Source organism: Hemicordylus capensis, chromosome 3 (genome assembly GCF_027244095.1).
Source record: "Hemicordylus capensis ecotype Gifberg chromosome 3, rHemCap1.1.pri, whole genome shotgun sequence".
Classification (NCBI taxonomy): Eukaryota; Metazoa; Chordata; class Lepidosauria; order Squamata; family Cordylidae; genus Hemicordylus; species Hemicordylus capensis.
The window spans coordinates 102,221,074-102,240,478 of record NC_069659.1 but is presented as its reverse complement, the minus strand read 5'-3'; the positions used below and the strand labels follow the sequence as shown (position 1 = coordinate 102,240,478).

The 19,405-nt window shown below is 41.5% G+C and overlaps 1 protein-coding gene across 6 annotated transcripts in view; it reads left to right on the top strand.

Annotated features, from left to right (window-relative positions):
- SYTL5 (synaptotagmin like 5) overlaps positions 1-19,405 on the top strand; it is a 97,652-nt gene that overhangs the window by 41,558 nt on the left and 36,689 nt on the right. For 5 of the 6 annotated variants that reach the window (XM_053308059.1, XM_053308063.1, XM_053308058.1 and 2 more), the window contains 4 exons: positions 1,268-1,480; positions 11,061-11,170; positions 12,991-13,108; positions 14,665-14,775. In XM_053308059.1, the coding sequence (XP_053164034.1) occupies positions 1,268-1,480; positions 11,061-11,170; positions 12,991-13,108; positions 14,665-14,775 (552 nt within the window). The remainder of the gene's footprint in view (positions 1-1,267; positions 1,481-11,060; positions 11,171-12,990; positions 13,109-14,664; positions 14,776-19,405) is intronic. The other variant, XM_053308061.1, reaches the window with a different exon arrangement.

Sequence of the window (19,405 nt, the reverse complement as noted above, 5' to 3'; positions counted from 1 at the left end):
TTGCCATATCTGAACTGCCAAACTATGATTTGACTGAGCCCTCCAAATAAGTACTGTAAACCATAGTTTGATTTGGATTTGCAGTCCTGGGTTGGAGGGCTCCCTTGAATCATAACTTGCTGGTTCCGACAGAATGGCAAACTATGGTTTTATTGGCCCAGGAAGCAGGATCCTTTTTAAGACTCTGAGGACCCAAGGCCTGAATCTTCATTTGATGACCCCCTTCTCTTTTCATTTGGAATGCACAGTTAGTCAATGTCCATTGGGCCCCTTCCTCCTTGTGAGGCCTGGGGCAATTGCCCTCCCCACACCAAGGGCATGCTGGGACAGCTCTTGATGTTCCTGATCCTTCAGACCATCCTCTGATTGCAGTCATTGTCTATATATACAGTGATAACTGACAGTTTCAGTGTCGATATTCTGAAATGTTTTGTGCCTCATGAAATGTTGAATTTTTTTGGTGTACACACAAAGTAGTGTTATAGAATTATGGTCTTGGGTAAGATATATTCATTGTCTTGGTGTGTATAAAAGGGGCTCTGTTGAGGGGACAGCTTTATGTCCCTGACTCACAGGCTGCTATGTCTGCTGCTAGTCTTCTTTATCCCACAACAATCCTGTGATGACTACATTTTGAAAACTCAGGCTAAGAGATGAGAGCTTGCTGGGGTTAGCCTACAAGTCATAGAAACTGAGGAAAGTGAGTTCGAATCCAAGTTCAGCTTCCATATTTGGATAGCAAAGTGAAATTTAACTTTTCTCTCATAATATCTCTGGGCACATTAAGGATTGAAGAAGTAGAACATCTGGTTATGATTTAACTCTCCATCGTGGAATGTCAAAGCTTTTCTATTTGTAGTTCTGGCATGCTTTTTGAGCTTCCCTTGCCCCATGTTTCAGAGTGTTTCAGCCATCCTCAATCCATTCATTTATTGTTGTGGATCAAACCTTTATTAAGTTTGGTTTTCAGTAGCCATGAAGAGTAAAGCTGCAGTCAGAAATTTTCTGTGTTGCAACTTACATTTTATTTTAATATTTAGGTTAATATGTAGAGATGTTTGAACCTATAGTATGTTGTTAATTTAATATATGATATTATATTTAAGTTATATCTCTGATGGCTCATTTGCACATACAGGTCAATATTTGGTGTTGTGCTCTCATTAAGTGATGATCTTGCAGATGTGAACCAGTTCTTTATGAACTGGGAAATATACCTACATTAAATCAGTTTTTCTAACCATTTGGGTTTCCCCCCCTCTCCCAGGAAATTGAAGAATGAATTATTAGAAGTGAAACGGAAAGGTGGGCGGCATTACCATGAGGATAACAGCAGGATCTGCATTCGCTGTCAAAAAAATTTGGGCTTAATCTTTGATAGAGGTGATCTGTGCCAAGCTTGCGGACTCAGAGTTTGTAACAAATGTCGTGTTGCAGGAATTGATGGCAACTGGAAGTGCACAGTGTGCGCTAAGATAGCGTAAGTTTTGCTCTTTGATACATTTCAATAGTATATTTTCTGACCTATTTTTACAGTATCATTCTCAAATGATATCACATATATGAGAAGGAGAGGAGCTGGGTAATAAAATGGATGGGCTCAGGGGCGTAGCAAGGTTGGCGTGGGCCCAAAGACAAGATTTTAAAATGCCCCCCCCTCACTGAAGCTCAGCTCATGAAGTAAAGAAATCTTAAATGAGGCTGAATAGTGGTAACAAAAAGCACACACACACACACACACACACACGCCACTATAGAACATCATCCTAAATTATTTTTTTGAAGGTTTTGTAAATTGTGGATGATGCAAGTCATTTAATGGTACTAGAGAAAGACATGCTCTTCTGGTAGCTCCAGGTCTTAACACTCACATCAATTTTGGAGGATGAATACAACTGAAGGAAGCCCAGGCGGGTGCGTGGCTGGGGGAGTCAGTCTTGTGACTTGCCTCTGGGGGGCCCCCAAGGCAGTGGGCCCCCAGACAACTGTCTACCCTTGCCCTATTATAGTTGCGCCCCTGGATGGGCTTAATTTGAGCTAAGCCTTAGCTCAAACACAATGTTGTATGTAATGGGATATTGATGCATTTGCATTGGTATCTCCTGCTAAAAGTGGACTATCTTCTTCCCCCTATTTGCACTTTCTTTTCCAAACATTGTTACTTATGTTTTGCTGAAGGATAGCATAAAACTTCTGTAGGTTGGCTTTCCCCTACCATTCTCCTATGGGGAAATTGATGTACACTCCTAACAAGATTTACATGGCTTTCACAATTCAAATATTATAATATGCATTTCAGAGTTTAATTTTATCAAGGTCTTGCAGTGTCCAGTCCTGACTTGAGCCAGACTTCTGTTTCTAATTCAGACACAGGGTTCCCCCCCAACAGAGAATAAACATGAAGTGGGAGCGCCAGATTCTGTGATAACCAGTGCCATTGTGGTTGGAAATGCCTTGGCAGAACCATCCTCAAACTTCCATTCCCTGACAGCTCCACTAGGTCACTTAGATAAATCCAAATGAGCAACCTTCATGCCTTAGTAGAACTCAGTCTGGACCCTGTACATCATCTCAGTCTACCAGCCACTTGAAAGCCTGTGAAGAAATGCAGCAGAATTGTGATGGTGGTGTGTTGCTTACTGTTTTGATGTGATTTTATATTGAAATAGTGTGGATAGTGATTTGTTGTTTTGTTTTGCTTACTATTCACTACCTTGAGCACAACATTTGTGGAAAGGCTGTGTACAAATAAAATTATTTCTATGATGATGACTACAAAAACTATCAACCAGCAACTAGGGATATGCTAGACTCCAAGGAAGTTTCTGACCCTGCAAACTAGTAGCTTGAGATGGCAGCATAGGAGCTTGAGTTCATTACATGCTCATTTTACCAAGTAAACGTAATTGTCTGCTAATGCTACCAAAGGAATTTTTCTGTCTACTAAACAGTTATGTGATTATGTGTACTTCATAAGGAGGGGAGTTTGGGACTGTTGTTGTCCCAAGCATTACACAGAACATAGAGAAAAAGCATTGCCTTTTCTCTAGAGCAGGGATTCTCAATGTTGGGTCCTCAGATGTTATTAGACTTCAACTCCCATAATGCCCAGCCCCAGTGACCTTTAGTTGGGGATTATGGGAGTTGAAGTCCAATAACATCTGGGGACCCAACATTGAGAATCCCTGCTCTAGAGGACTCTGTGTTCTTTGGGTGTAATGGCCCAGGCCCATTATACTGAGCCACAGCAGTAATACTTAGCACATTTGTTGGGGCTGGTTTGGTGTTGTGTAAAAGTCATCTATGCAGAATGGCACAATAACCTTATAGCAGCATGTTAAAAATATGCAAAAGGTCAAAGCAAACCTATAGAATATTGATCTGCCTGTGTATTTTGAGTAACAAATCATCAAGTGACTTATTAGGCAGATCTTGGCAGGGGTGTAGTGGAGCAGGGTTGTGCAGGGATGGAGCTCCGGTACTTCTCAGCTTCTCTGGCTGTTGGGGTGGGCAAGGCCATGGGGGCTGTCATGGAGAGCGCCTGCACTTCTGAATTTGCAACTACATCACTGGATCTTGGGAATGAAAAAGTCCCTGAATTTCAGAAGAAAAACATTAGATCACAAAGCACTTTCCCAAGCAATGTAGATAGGGAGTTTAAATATAAACCCCGGGGGGGTGGGATGGGGGGAGTGAGAGATCCAAGCATCTCTTAACAGAACATGGAAGATAGATGAGAGAATGTGAAGTGTTTTGTTGAGGAGGAGGTTGGTCTTCATTGTACTTTTGTGGGCAAGGTAAAATGAGCACTCTTAATTAAGGATAATGTGTGCTCATCTTCATGTAAAGTGTTCATACAGTAGGCAGGAAACGACGGAGGATGTGCTTGTTCGTGTTTTTCTTTTTGATATAGCTGCATTGTGACTAGTGGTTTACATCTGGCAGCAATTAAGCAGCTTGGTTATAAAGGCATTGCATTTAAAACCTCCATTCTTTGGATGTCTGGCAATCTGTGACAGTGGTTTTCAAACTTAATTTCTACCTTCAAAGAACCCTTTCCTCATTGCTGGGGAGTCTCTGAGCATCTGCCACAGAACTCCAGGGCATTGTAGAGGATTCTGGGGTGAGTTCTATGTTATCTACTCAGTTTTGTGGGGACCAAGTCAGGCTGTTGGGCCCTACTCTTGCCTTGCATGCACTGAGCATCTGCAGCTGTGCATTTGCAGGGGAAGACTATTGGTGGTGGGCACGTTGCCTTTCAGGGACAGCTGTCTGCTGCTACTGTTCTTCTCAGAGAGGGTTCATCAGAACATAGTGTTGACAAGCCCTCTTCTGTGGCATCCTAAGAGCCAAGAAGGTGTGATGGTGGCAGATTTATGTATAATAAGGCCAGATCTGTCCTAATCATGTGAAAAGCAGGGGATCTGATTTAAAGAACAAAAAGCATGCAAGGGTTCTGTCTCCTGTTCGCAGCTTTCCACCCTGCAGTCTGTTCTCCAAGTTATGTTCTCCCAATAACTTTTGAGGACAAACACTATCACATTGATCTTCTTAGTTTTTCTCCTATGAATTTAGCAAGTAAAATTTTGAGTAAAAAGTTTAGATGAACAGGAAGAAGTATCTTGTTGCTTTCTGAATCTTCCCTAATCACTGTCATCATTAAGAAGCAGCCTCCAATAACCTTTTTAACCTCAAAACAAACTAAAATGTGGTTTCTAATACAGTCAAACACATCTCTGTTTGATAGACAACACTAATTCTACCAGATAGTTGTCACATTCAATAAGAATGCAACCCATACACCTGGATTAAAGCAACAAATTGGAAAAGATTGATGATGACTCAGAGGGCAATATATATTGCATACAATTCTACTAAACCAAGCTGTCAGAGCCTAAAAGGTTATTCTCTCTGCAATGTGGAATTGTTACTTAGAGGGAAAGTGTTCTCTAAGCTGAAAAAAATGTTTCTATCACCAAGCATACTGATTTTCTTTCTCAGGTGACAAAGTCTCTGGTTTTATCATGTGCATTCCTGCCTGCCTGATATTTCTCTGATTGAATCTCATGTTTATGAAAGAGGTCTAGATATTCAATGCCATTTTATCTCTGTAGTGCAGATAGTTATTCAGGGCAGTTGTCACCCTTTAGATTCTAATTCAAACAGTGTCTACCCTCAAATTTTTGTTCAGAGTGGATTATGCCATCTAAAACCACATTCACTATATGCTATGTAGTTTTGAAGTACACATTCCTGATCATTCTGGATTTGATCTTACAAAATTTCTAAACCAAAGAAACTTCTATGAGGTTACCTTTGTGATCCAAGTGATTTTACTATAGTAGGATCTGTCAGCAACTTGGAGTACAACATTGTATGAAATCAGGATATTAACATGAATTGAAGCCACTTACCAGATGGGGAAAAAATCCTTTTGTCTCCATGTTGGTTGAAATACTCCAAAATTAATTCTAGCCACAGCTTTAATAGGTAGTGGAACAAAACTGAAAGAGATGTGCTGCTCTTCTCCACAAGTATCTTCTCACTCTGTTCGTGCTTTCCCCCCATCCTTGGATAGAATCTTAAGTGCAAAGGCCAGTCATCCAACCAGTTTGCTATGACAACAGGATAGGTCCTTGTGCAGGTGAGCCTTATTATGAAACAAAGAAGAGTGTGAAATGGATATTGCTGGTGTAGAGAGGTTTTGGTGACTGATTCACAGTGCTGAAACTTTGCTCACCATTTATTACTTTTGCGTGGACACAGTTATTGGTATGTATGGTAGCCTGGAGCCCCATTTATAATTGAATTACTCAAGGGAACAAATATTGTGCAAGTAAGTCAACAATATGTTCTGTAAGATGATGAACTAAGAGAAAAAGCAGGCTTTCCGATGAAAAAGAGCCTTCAAAAGCTATGTAGGAATTATGAAAGGATTTAAGCTTGTCAAAAGGTTACTGGGTTTTTTTTATGTGATTCAAAATGAAGTACTGATGGCACTGCAACAAACCCTTTCCTGACCAGATTTGCCAAGGTGTCACCAAGGAAGTGTAAGTTTCTGTATAATACAGGGGCATAACTATAATAGGGCAAGGAGAGACAGTTGTCTGGCGGCCCACTGCCTTGGGGGACCCCCAGAGGCAAGTCACATGACTGACTCCCCCAGCCACGCACCCACCCAGGCTTCCTTCAGTTGTATTCATTCTCCAAAACTGATGTGAGTGTTAAGACCTGGAGCTACTAGAACAGCATGTCTTTCTCTAGTACCATTAAATTACTTGCATCGTCCACAATTTACAAAACCTTTTTACTTCATGAGTTGAGCTTCAGTAAGGGGTGGTGCATTTTAAATTCTTATCTCTGGGCCCACTCCAACCTTGCTACGCCTCTGGTGTAATAACGTTTTACTTGTCATTTGCTTGCTCAGAACTGGCAGTTATATCTGAAAATATCTAATATGCATACTAAAACAGCAGCACACCCAAACCACTTGCTACCAACTGTGGGCCTGAAGAACTGCAGATCCTGATAGGTTTGTAGGTACAGTCAACATCCTGGAGATTAATAGTTCTGATAAGTTCCCTTGTTAGAAACTTTAGTCAGGTGGCTAATTTAAACATCTGTAATCAAGGGATTACAGTTTCAGTAAGCTGCTCTGAGACTGGAAAGAACTTTTATAAACATTGACTTCTAGATTATTTATTTCTCTCCCCCGCCGCTCCCTGCATATATCCAACTTTATGCACTGAAGAAGTAAACTGAAAGGGGAAAGAAGTGGACATGTCCAAAGAGAAGTAAAAAGGACTTTCAATGTATTATTGCACTCTTGGAGTTTAGTTGTGTGTGTCATGATGATATCAAGAGGCTATGCTCTATGAGTGTTTTCTCCAACCTCTGAAGGTTTGGCAACCCCAACACTTTTGTATTTCTAACTTCCTCGAACCTCTTTACATATTCTTTGACTTCAGTTAATGTAGTCTGTTTATATCTTTTTTCACATGGAGCCAAACAAAAATCATTGAAGCTCACTTGGATATTGTATGTATCAAATGTGTGGATGGTGCCCATTCAAGGGATTCTGCCACATCTAAGAAAAACAAGGGCAGTCTGTAAGATGCTAACCCTAATCTGCTCTGCTGAACAAAATGGTTACAAACATTAAAAATAAGCAATTACTGCCTCATACTACTTGTGGTGGGATAATGCTGATAAGTTACTCTGGGGCAGTCCCATTGGATGGCTCGGTGATCAAAGCTTTGGTAATGCTACTTATGCTAGAACTCTAAAAAAAGGACAACTTGTACATTTATTTCTGTATTTAATTTAGAGATTTATATCTGTCCTTATCCACTTAGCATCATGATGGCCAACAAATTGTAGTAATAAAACATAACAATGATTTATGACACAAAAGAAACAAAACATTTTAAATGCAGTACTAACAACCACAGCAGTTGAATAGTTTCTTTTGTCTCTAACTGATGATTTAACAGGACCACAAGAACAGGGAGGGGTGGGGGGGTATGTGTGTGGGACATTGCCAGGTGCTAAAAAGGTAATAATGAAGGTGCCAGATGCATGTACCTTGGGGTAAAATTCCATGTTTGGGCACACCATGGAAAAAATATTCCCTAATTACCACTCACCTTACTTCTGAGGTAAGGGGCACCCAGAAGAAAGTCCTCAGAAGATAACAGTTGCCAGACAGGTTCATGTGAATACTGGCGCATAAACCTTTCCCCAAGCCATTTAAGACAGTAAAAGTTAAAACAAGACCTTGAATTGTACCTGGTAACAGACTGCAGCTCTTTCAGTGTTGGCATAATATGAGCATGACAGCCAGCCCCAGTCAAAAGCCTTTCTGTTGCATTTTGTAACAGCTGTAATTTCTGGACACTTCAAGATTAGCCCCACATCTAATGCATTGCAATAATCTAGCCTGGATATCATAAGAACATGGATAACTGAGGCAAGAACTCTTGGGGGTGAACTGTTGAAACATTTAAGTTCTCACACAGCAGAGTATGCTCTGGTGGTAAAGAAGTTTAGCCCAAGAGATTACATGGAGTCATTAGGTTGAGTTAAAACAACAACAAATAAAGATTTATTAAGAAACTAAAACATTGCATACTGAGAGAAACATAGAGCAACATGCCAAAACAACCGCCCTGAGCCATTTTTGGAAGGGCGGTATAGAAATCGAATTAATAATAATAATAATAATAATAATAATAATAATAATACAATAACAACAACAACCAACAACAACAGGCACTAGCCTTTAACAACAACTGAATTAGCCTGACACTTAACTGACCAATACAGACCTATTAACATTAGGGATGTGCAAAAGGTTTCTACATTGAAGCAAAACAGGCCGTTTTGAGTGTCTCAAGCTCAAAACAAAACACCCTTTAAATAAAGGTCCTGTTTCAAGCTTGGAACAAAACAACCCTGTTTCAGTTCAAAACATTCAATGATATGAGCACCATTTTGGAGGCCTTTCTTTCCCTTGCTGATTGGTTTTCTGGCACTGGCTTCTGACCCTATGGGGAATTGGGGGAAAGGTAAAACATTTGTTTGAAATTTCCTGCTTGCCCATTTCTTTTGTGGGTTTGATGGTAAGTAGCACCCATCATCCCCTCCCACTCAACCCACTTTAGTGTCCATAGGAGCTACCTATGGGAAACAATAGGGTGTTTTGCGTTTCCCCATTGTTCCCTATGGCCGAAACACTCAAAATGTTTTGAGTTTTGTTCCGTCAAAACAACCTGGTCGACCATTGTTTCGACAAAATGTTTCAGCTGCCTGCATTTTTTTTTTAGCTTGAAACAAAACACAAAATCCCTAATTAACATCTTTTCATGCCTCTAGTGGCCAGAAGAGGTTACTATAGTGCTGAGAGCAATGCTTTAGATTCATGCTTCTAACAGAAACAACTCTTTCTAGATACCGGCATAGCTGTCATATTGACCAAAGCTGGGAAGAGGCTTATGTGGTACTATACCACCTGGGCATCAAAGGTGGATCAAGCAGCACCACCTCAAGAGGTGTGATGCCATGTAGATCAGGTTGAATATTGTTAAGCTGGATGGATGAGCCATTCGCCAACTGCACCTCTGTCTTATCTAAATTGAGCTTCAGTTTATTAGCCCTCATCCATTGCTAATTCCAAGAACCTGTCCAGAATATATACAGCCACATCTGCCTTGGATCTCCACTGGGTACACAGTTTATATTTTAGGAATTTTTGAGGTGTTTAGATTCTTTTGTGTGTAATGAATTCTCATAGGGATTCATTATGAGGAAAGGTTATTAGATACTAAAGAGTCTAAACACTAAACTGAGCAGTACCCCACTGCCTTGTGGGTGGGAAGGGGGTGTAGTTGGCACATGGCGGTTGACAGTTGGCACTGTCCAAAGACAGTCAAAATGAAAAGAAGAAATGAAGGTGTGTAATGAATCCCCATAGCGATTCGTTGAGGAAAGTTGTTATACACCAAGGACTCCAAACACTTGAAAAATAGTGACCACACATTTTGCTCCATAACTCCACTTCTACAAGGGCTAGAGCTTAGCTTTTGAAAAAAACGAAAGCTGGGAATCGGGGAAAATAATAAGAGGAATCTTGAAGCGATTCGAATCAAATCTGGTGCGATTAGATTTGGACTCAAATCTAGCCAATGGACCCCAGGGGCAATTTATTCTGTCTCCAAATCACTCATATCAGCTAGATTCGGATATAGATAGATTTGTATCTGAATCGATTCACACATCCCTAGTGGGAAGTTTCTCCACTTTCCCTTTAGTATAGTGTATCTCCACTTTGGACAGCCCTTCCATCTCAAACATTGAAGCTCTTCACACAATTAGTGTGAAGAGCTGTAAGGAGGTTTGCAGGGAGAGCGGGCTTAGCCCACTCTCCCCACAGACGATCAAAAGGCAGCCCTGGGCAGCTAGATCGCCTGCCCTCACGACTGCTGGATCCATCACAGAGCTGGCGGGGGCCATGGGGATCGGGGGCTGTGTGGCCCCCAGAAGTTCCAGGATGCCCTGTGCTAGTGTGCGGGGCATTCTGGTGAGTGAATGAGCGAGTGTGTGGCTGCTTGCAGCCGCCCAGTCGGGGGTCTACTCATGTGTCGCCACACGCCGTGGCAACACACGAGCAAAAAGATGAGGTTAATGGAGCATTCACTCCATTAACCTCATCTAAGGGGAGGGGTAATTAGGTGGTCTAGCTGCCCTGGGAGCACTGAGCTCGCCTGCAAGCCCGGTGGTACCTGTGACCCCTCGAAAGCAGACTAAGGTCCCTTAGCTCGTTTTCCAGTGATTGTGAGAATAGCTTCATTGTCTGTGCCCTCTTTGCTAAGAAGTGTGCATCTGTTTTCACTTTCTGCTGCTCTTCCTTAGCTCATTTCTTGTTTACAGGCAATCTCATGGAAATGTCTGTACATTTGAAAAAAGAGTGCAAGTCTGAACTACATGTCTGGCTTCTCTCTCTCTCTCTCTCTCTCTCTCTCTGTTCTCTACTGGTTAGCTCAGCAACAGTCATGAGTACTCACAACATTTTTAAAGGCGGACTACAAACACTAGGGTAAATACATTGCCGGAGAGAAAACTGTTGGGCAGTATTATTTGGAACAGAGAAACAGCAATCGTCAGGAAAGAGATCTCTTCTTTCTCTCACCACTCATGATTAAATTCCCCCTTCCCAAAGCAGCTTTTCACTTTAATAATGGGTGTTGGGGCTCAGTTACACATACGTGCATGTTGCTTGTAATTACCCCTTAATTACCCCTTAAAGTGTCCTTTATTAAATACCACCACCAATATAATGGGGAAAATAGTGACTGACTTGTTTTCAGTCACAGGTATTTGCTGTGCACTGGTATAGTAGGTGTGGTTTCATATAGTAGGTGTGGTTTCATTTACCCCACATTTTATGCTGTGTGAATGTTTTCAATTCCACTTCTTGGATGGATGGTGACCTGAGAACTTGTTTCCATTGGCTGGGTCAGTTAACTTTGCACTGTGGTCTTTGTTTCTTTTCTTCCATGTAGGCAGCTTAGGATAGTAACAGGTGAATGGTTTTTTGAAGAGAGAGCAAAACGTTACAAACAATCCAATCTCCTTGGAACAGATGTTGTCAGACAGTCCATGCTACGTAAAGGTAAAAATAACGAGGAAAAAATGTATGCTAAAGCCTTAGGAAAATAGTAAGTTTTTGTAGTCTTACTGCTGTGTGATGAGCTAGTTGGTGCTGATTCTTTCGAAAACCTTTTATTACACTTGTATCCTGTGCTTACATTGCACTCCCAGTCCACGCCTGTTTAACCTCCACAATGCTGGAATATCCATTGCCTGCAGACCACTCAGTGGTCCCATATCCTGACTTAAAAAAAAAAAAATTACATCTGCAGCAGTCCTGTGCCCATTATCTTAGTTTATGAACCTGTTGAAATCTGTGATACACATGTAACTAGTTCCTTCCTAAATGAGGCATTTAAAAAAGTGGTGGTTCTCTTGTATTTAGCAGGGTGAGAGCAACTATCTCAGTTCAACCCAGGCACGGAGCCATGACACGAGCGGCCCATGCCCTGCCGTGGTGTGGCAGCCCCTCTCACCCTGCTCCCGCGTCTGATGTCAGATGCAGAGGGCGTGGTCTGGCTCCTGAACAGAGCCGCATGGCTCTGTTTGGCAGTTAGAGCCTGTCCGGCACTGTTTTCGCAGCACTACCAGGAGCAGCTCTTCCCTGCCTTAAAGGCAGGGGAGAACCACTACTGGCCGCGCTGCGATGGAGCCGCACAGCTCGATTTGGGAGTTAGAGCCAGGCTGACAGAAGAGCTGCTCCTGGCCATGCCGCGAACACAGCACCAGCCATTTAACTCCCAAACGGGCCCCCGCAGCCTCCCCTGATGGAGATAGCCTATAGTCCTCCGACTAGTAGCCACTGATAGACCTCTCCTCCATTAAGTTATCCAAACCTCTCTTAAAGCCATCCAGGTTGTTGGCTGTCACCACATCTTGTGGTAGAGAATTCCACAAGTTGATTATGCATTGTGTGAAAAAGTACTTCTGTTCGTTGGTCCTAAATTTCCTGGCAATCAATTTCGTGGGATGACCCATGATCAATTATGCAGGACTCTGTGGTGTATTGTCCTTATAGAAGCAACTCCTGCTTGCATATTTCATGAATAATGCAAGGTGGGTTTGTGAGAGTGCATGTGATAGCCTTGCACATGTTTAATACACATGCATCTTAAAGATGTTTAGTTGAGCTTTCTTTTCTCTTCCCTGCCAGTTCAGAGTTTCTCTTCTATGGAATGCATAATTGTTTTAGGGTGGGTTTTTTGTGCAGCTTTTATAAGAATAATGTGTTTTGGAATATGTATATTGCTTTATAATTCTGATATTTTATACTTTTTGACATTAATAATTTATATATGTGTGTGTGTGTTTGTGTGTGTGTATTTCAGTTAATTGTAAAATATATAAAAGCTATGTTTTTATATAATAGAAGTAGTTCCTTCCCCTAAAAATGGATTGTCCTGGCATTCCTTTTTATCTACAGCCTGCTCCATAGGTTATGAAAATGACATGGTTGCTGATATGGCTTATATGTGTCAAGGGCTCTGCTGACTACTGTGATGTAATGTAGGGGAGATTCCTGGTATAGCACGTTCTTTGCATGCCGAAAGTCATAGGTCCAGTCCTCTGGCATCTCCATCTTGGTTGGCAGGACTGGAATATATCTCTGCCCAGCATCTTGATGTGCCAAGCAGACATCATTGGGCTAAATGGACCTCCAGTCAAACTTGGTATAAGACAGCATGGCTAAGTAAAAACCACGTGAACAGCATGTTAGATTTGGATTAGGGGATAGCTTCAGTCAGAGCCTTGGTTAGCTGTGAATTACCAGGAGCTGGCTTTATTATTTTTGTTGTTTTAAAAGGGTATTTGTCTTCTAACATTCTTTCTTTGACCTAACAGAAGGAGGAAAACCCAAAGGTCACTCACCAGAGAGTGCAGAAGATGCATCAAAGCAAGATATGCTAGCTTCCTTCTCAAATGGGACAAAATTGGTCTTCAGTGGGCCCAAGAAAATAGGGTAAGGCATCCTTTTACAGGCTGAAATGATTATGGATTTCTGTTAGTAACAACAGAGTCTTCCACTAAACTTCTAAAAGAAGATGTGAAACTGCTCTTAAATATTTCTTATTATGACTGAAGCCTCCTACAAAACACAGCTGTTATAAATATATAAGTAGCAAATAGTGGTAAGTAGTGTACAGGTTTTCTGTCAGTAAGAATTTATAATCAGTTTAACTTCTATTTGGAATACCTAAAAGAAATGTAATACAAAATTGTGTAATACAAAATTAGATTCTTCTTTGAAAAAGGGCTCTGAAAGGTGTATAAAGAATCACCTTTATTTCTTTCCACAGCTGCTTCATTATACATTTTCCTCTGGAACATGTATCTTGAACAGCCCTGTAAATTTGCACCATGATGCAATTTGCATCATGAGCAGTAATGAAAAAGTATTGAAGATCTAATAGTATCCTAATGACAACTTTGACTCTATTGCCTTTCTTCCTAATATTTCTCACAACAAATAGAATAGTGATACTGAAGACAAATGATGCAATGTGTAGTTGCCATGTGTAGTCATGTATAGTTGCCTCACTGCACCTTTAAGAGTGTCTTTTTGTGAAAATGAAACTGTTCTGGCTACTCTCATCCTCATTAAACAGAAAATATTTAACAGGGGTGGTGGTTAATGTAAACCTTTTATTGGTGAAAAGGAGCCCATTTGGTCAAAACCAAAACTTAATGTAAAAAACATGGAATGCTGCTCTCTACTTCTTGGCTTTGTGCAGTTCAAGCATAAAGAGCAGGCAAAAAATTTCTGAGTCTTTGCCTTTGGGGATAAGGGCCAACAAGAAAAGATGGCAAATAATAAGTAGTATAGAGTGCTGCTGCTTAGGCTCTCCCTTACTCCCATCTTTATCACAATTTTTAAACCTAACGTATTTGCATTTTAATTAACCCATTAAATGTTACAGGGGATGTTTCCATGAAAATAAAAATACCATAGTTTAGAAATCAGTGCTCATGAACCTCTTATACAGCAACAAAAGAAACATGTAGAGAATGTGATAAGTGCCTCTTTGGGGAAGGACATAATGCCAGTGAGGTTGAAAATAGCTGTAGCAAGACTTTCCCTGGAAAAGCCCTCCCTAGACTCTGCTGGTTTCTGATCCATTTGTGGGCTCAGCTGAAGGTGCTGCTGAGTTTGGGCCCAGGATACATGAAGGATTGCCTCCTTCCACATGAGGGAGCCTGCTCCTTCATGTCATTAAGGGAACTGTCTGGGATGAGTCTGCCTGAAACAGGTGAGGGAGCATTCACCTAGCATGGGAAGCTTCCTGTTCCAAACAATCTGCTTGGTTCCTTCTTTAGGCACCATTTGACTAGGTCTTTGGCCTCACTACCTAATGATACATTATTCCCCCAAGATGCCTTATTTGTATTTACTATATTTACAAATCTTGTTTTTGCTGCCATGAGTGCTTTAGAAATAAAGCAAATACAATATAACAACTATATTGATTCTGTAGTCTGCTTTGTTACCTCCCTGTTCACCTTCAAGTCTATATTCAGCAGGAATGTCTTGACAGCAATTGTCAAAGGAGACGTTGCAGGTGTGAAAGGAGAAGATGGAAGGAGCATCAGGTCAGATGTAGATGTCCAGAGTATACATAGTTATGATAGGTAAGAAAAATGAAATAACCTTTGCACACTTTATTCATTTAAAAGGCTTTATATCCTACACTTTCACAAAAAGTCCCAAGATGGCTTACAAAGTAAAAAGGAACAATAAAACAACAAACAGTACAATGTACCTAAAAGCTTGCTTAAATAAGACTGTCTTCATCAACCATTTAAAACAGGAGAATGGAGCCAGCTGACCCTCCCTTGGGTTGTTTTGAGAATTTTGTTTCAGTATGTAGCACTCCACTTACTTTAGATACTGCTTAATCCTTATAATTTGCTGGTAAATTCAAACAACTTTTCCATCCATGATTAGTGGTGCTCCATACACTGGCAGAGATACTTAATATTCTTCATTAGTGTTTCCTCTTAGCATACAACTCCGAAACACACAAAAAGCTCTTTGAAGCTGCTTTTGAACAGTTTTGAGCTTGTTCAGAAACTTGGATACAAGTATTCAAAAAAGTAGAAAGAAAAGATTTTAGAAAGAAAAGTAAGAAAGAAAGATTCTAGAAAGAAAGTAGAAAGAAAAGATTTTCCTAGATTTTAAAAGTAATTTCTGTATAATGTAAGTGTTGATTGCTGCTGGAAGCAAAAGGAGGAAAGAATATTTGGAATACTGGTTATACTAGTAGGTTACAGCAAAATATATAGATGGTTTCATGGGATTTCAAAACAAAAGCCAAAAAAAAGGGGGAGGGGGACTTTAATTGGGCAATTCTCAGCCTGTCTGTAATGCAGAGGTTACATCCTGTTGATCCTAAATGGTATAATTTTTTTTTGGTTGAAGGTTTTATATATGGCACTTGAGATTTTCTATGTACACTAATTAGCTATTAGGTTTACCGAGAATAAGAGGAAAAAAATATCACCTGCATCTTATGTTTATTTATTGACACACAGAGTTGGATTCTAAGAACCAAAAGGGGTTCTGCTCTTGAAAGGGGATTTCATGTCTCCTTCCCAATTAAAGAAGGGCACAGCCCTTTGTGACCCCTGAAAAATCAGTCCTGAGGATCAAGGATCCTTCAAGAGCAGAGTTGAATGTGGCGTGGGGACTGCATGTCTAGTGAAAAATTTGTGGAAATTGGGGACTTGATCTTTTGTGTGTGGTAGTGCTTTCTGTCCATGAAAGCAGCCCTAAGGATCCGGCGTATTGTACACCAGATAGTATTGGACATACAAACATTTTATTTATTTATTTATTTATTTATTTAAAATATTTCTATTCTGCCTAAAACATGCGTCTCTGGGTGGTTTACAATTAAAATAATTTAAAACATTAAATCAATTAACAAAATTGTTAATTAATTAATTGTTAATTAAAATTGTTAATTAATTGTTAACCCCTGCTAACTTGGCAAAGAGGCACCTTTTAACGTGGTGATTCTCTTTATTTAGCAGGTGGAGAGTAACTGGCCCTATCCACCACCAGCACAGTACTTCCAGTGACTGTTGCTGGTGTCTATTTTATGTTTCTTTTTAGATTATGAGCCCTTCGGGGACAGGGTTCCATTTTATTTGTTTGTTATTTCTCTGTGTAAACTGCCCTGAGCCATTTTTGGAAGGCCGGTATAGAAATCGAATGAATGAATGAATGAATGAATAAATAAATAAAAAGATTTAAAACGCAGTATTAAAATTATTTAAAACTATAAATATTTTGGTATGATTCAGTGGAGAAATAGAGTCATTCTCCTTGTTGCAGATCTTGATGTATATAATCTGTATTTTCAGACTATTTCAGATATTCATGATGGTGTCCCTGATTGGCAGCAGAGTAGTTAGAATTTAGTTGGACTCATGTCCTCCTCTGTTGCTGCTATGGGGGTAGAAAGGAAGAAAATTAGGAGGAGTAGGAGTCACCTGGAGATGTTCATTTCCAAGAACACCTGGAGATGTTCATGGAGATGTTTATTTGGGAACAGTGGTTCCCAACCTTGGGTCCCCAGATGTTGGACTACAGCTCCCGTCACCTTCCTGCCACAATGGCCAGACATTGATGGGAGCTGTAGTCCAACAACATTTGGGAACAAGGTTGAGAATTCTGATTGAAACTGAAGCGTGCTAACCTATGCCTAGGCATGTGCATGAAACAGATCTTGCGCTCTGTTTTGAGATTGAAACAAAACGCAAATGGTCAAAATGTTTCTTTGAAACAGCTGGTCCGACCGGTAGTTTCGATGGGACAAATCTGAAATGTTTCGAGTGTTTTGTCCATAAGGAACAATGGGGAAACTCAAAACACCCCACTGTTTCCCATGGGTAGGTCCTAGGAAGACCAAAGTGGGTTGGGTGGTAGACCATGATGGGTGCTATCTACCACTCACCCCACAAAAGAAATGGGCAAGCAGGCAACTTTTAACAAAATTTTAACCTTTCCCCCAAACCCCCAGAGCATTCTTGGGGGGGGCAGGGGTTCAGGGAGCTGGCACTCCCCACTCTGTGGTGCCCTTGCCACCTGAGGCAGCCATCCCTCTGGATATTTAACTACTCTTTAATCAGAGCTGCCTTCCTTTGAAAGGGATTTTTTGCAGATAGCATTGTTACAAATGAGCTATATATCAAAATGAATGTGTGTATTACGTATCTTCAAAAGTCAGCTGTGTTGGGGTTGTGGTTACAGTCTGCAGTTTGCCACTCCAAAAATTCTGTTGAAATTGAATTAAATGTCTGGATTGCTCTACTGTAGATCTGTTAAAAGCAAGCAAGCAAATAAAACCAAGCCATTAATAGATTGATACCTTTCGTTAATTAAGAGTGCAATCAAGTGAATGGCCACAGTTGAGTGGGTGTGGGGGGACAAGTGTCTCCCTGCCGCCGTGGCCCTGAGTATTTCTGGGGGCCCCCAGAGGGTTACCCCCCCGCTTTCCCCCACACCTTCAGGGGCTGCTGGCACTCATTCCTCCCTTCTGTGGGCATGCTGCACTTGGTGCCTCTTTTGCGCGCGAGGCGTCAAGTGCAGAAAGCACTAGGGATGTGCACGGAACTGGTTCAGAGGCAGCAGGAAGGTACTCTGCCGCCCCAATGAGCTTTGCAAAATACGGATGCCGGTGGGGGGAATGCGGCGGGAGGGGTAAGTGCACCCTCCCCCGCTCTTAAAGAGAGACCCCCACCACCTTCGAACCTCCCCGCCATGGTTCCTTGCACATCCCTAGCAAGCACATGGGCATTTCACCCGTCTTGCTGCTGGTATCCACTCCTCCTTGCATTTGACATATGCAGGGGGTGTGGCTGGTACATGCTAATGTGTGTGCATATTAGCAGAGGGGCAGGAGGCCACTGGTCGAGCTCATCACGCAGCTCCCAGTGCCAGCAAACTTCCTACGCCCCTGTGTGCAATGTTTGAATGGCTCTAGGAATCAACATCTAATATTATGTTTAGTTTGCCAGAGGGGTGTGAGCTGCTACTGTCAGGGATACTGATTCTCCATTCCATGTTTTCGCTAATAAGTCTTCATTGTCGGAAATAAAGATTTTTAACAAAGGGAATCAGAACATTATATGACAGGATCAACCAAGCAAAGGTGTAATTCAGATATCATTTCTTGCATGAATGGAATTGCTAAAAGCCCGGAAGGATTGCTTAGACAGGGAAACGACATGTGTGAAGTAAAAGTGTCAGTTGAGATTGTGTGTGAGACTTAAAAAATCTTCATTGTCTTTCTGTTATATTTCCTGTTAAACAAGAATGAAATTACTATATTAGTGCCAACTCCAGAAATTTCTATTGCTGATTTTAAAATAATAATTGACTTTCTCAGATATGGAACCATCCATGTTAGATAGGTATTGGAAGACAGTTTAGGTCAGGAATTATTAGCCTAAGATAAATCAGGCAGATTGGAACATAGCTCCCTTGGGGGGAAATGCAGACAGATGGAGGTGTTCAGAGCAGCTGAACAGGACTGTTGAGAGCTCAGATGTCCTTGGAGTGGAGATTGGCCCTTGAGGATTCTGCCAGCAATGTTAGAATGATCTTGCCACTCCACATGGCTCAGATACCAAACTGCTGTACAGTGAGGCATATCTAAAGCCTGTTGATCAGCCATAGTGATTAGGACTGGCGCGCTGGTTTGATAGCTAAGTCAGAGCTGTCAGGCCCTCTTTTTGGCACTGCTGGAGGGAGTTCCGTAACGACAGCAGGAGCCTCTGGCAGTTGGTACGTCAACTGAGATCCCTGCTGTTGTTACAGAACTCTTGTTGGAGTTCTGACAGGTCTACTAGACCCCACCCACCCCCATCTTGGGAGAAGTAGAGAAAAATGACACAGCACCGACAAATCAAAAACAGAAAAAGGAGGAGGAAACTCCCAAGGTGCTGATGGAATTATTCGGTATGTTTTTATTGATACATTTTCATTAAATTGTGTCCGACGGGGAAGCCTGCCATCCTTATCCCTGCTGAGTGTTGTGTGGGCTGATCTAGAAGCCCCAAGACCCAGTGTGGGAGGTAGCAAAAGGGCTGCAAGCAGGCCAGCTCAGGGCGCTGGCTGATGACCGACAACAGAGAGGGAGGAGGCACTGGGGCAGGTCAAGGGCTGGGAGACACAAAGGGGAATATAACAAGCCGTAACGGGGGTGGGGCTAATAAAGAGGAGCAGAGACCTAATCAGCAGGTGGGGCTACTC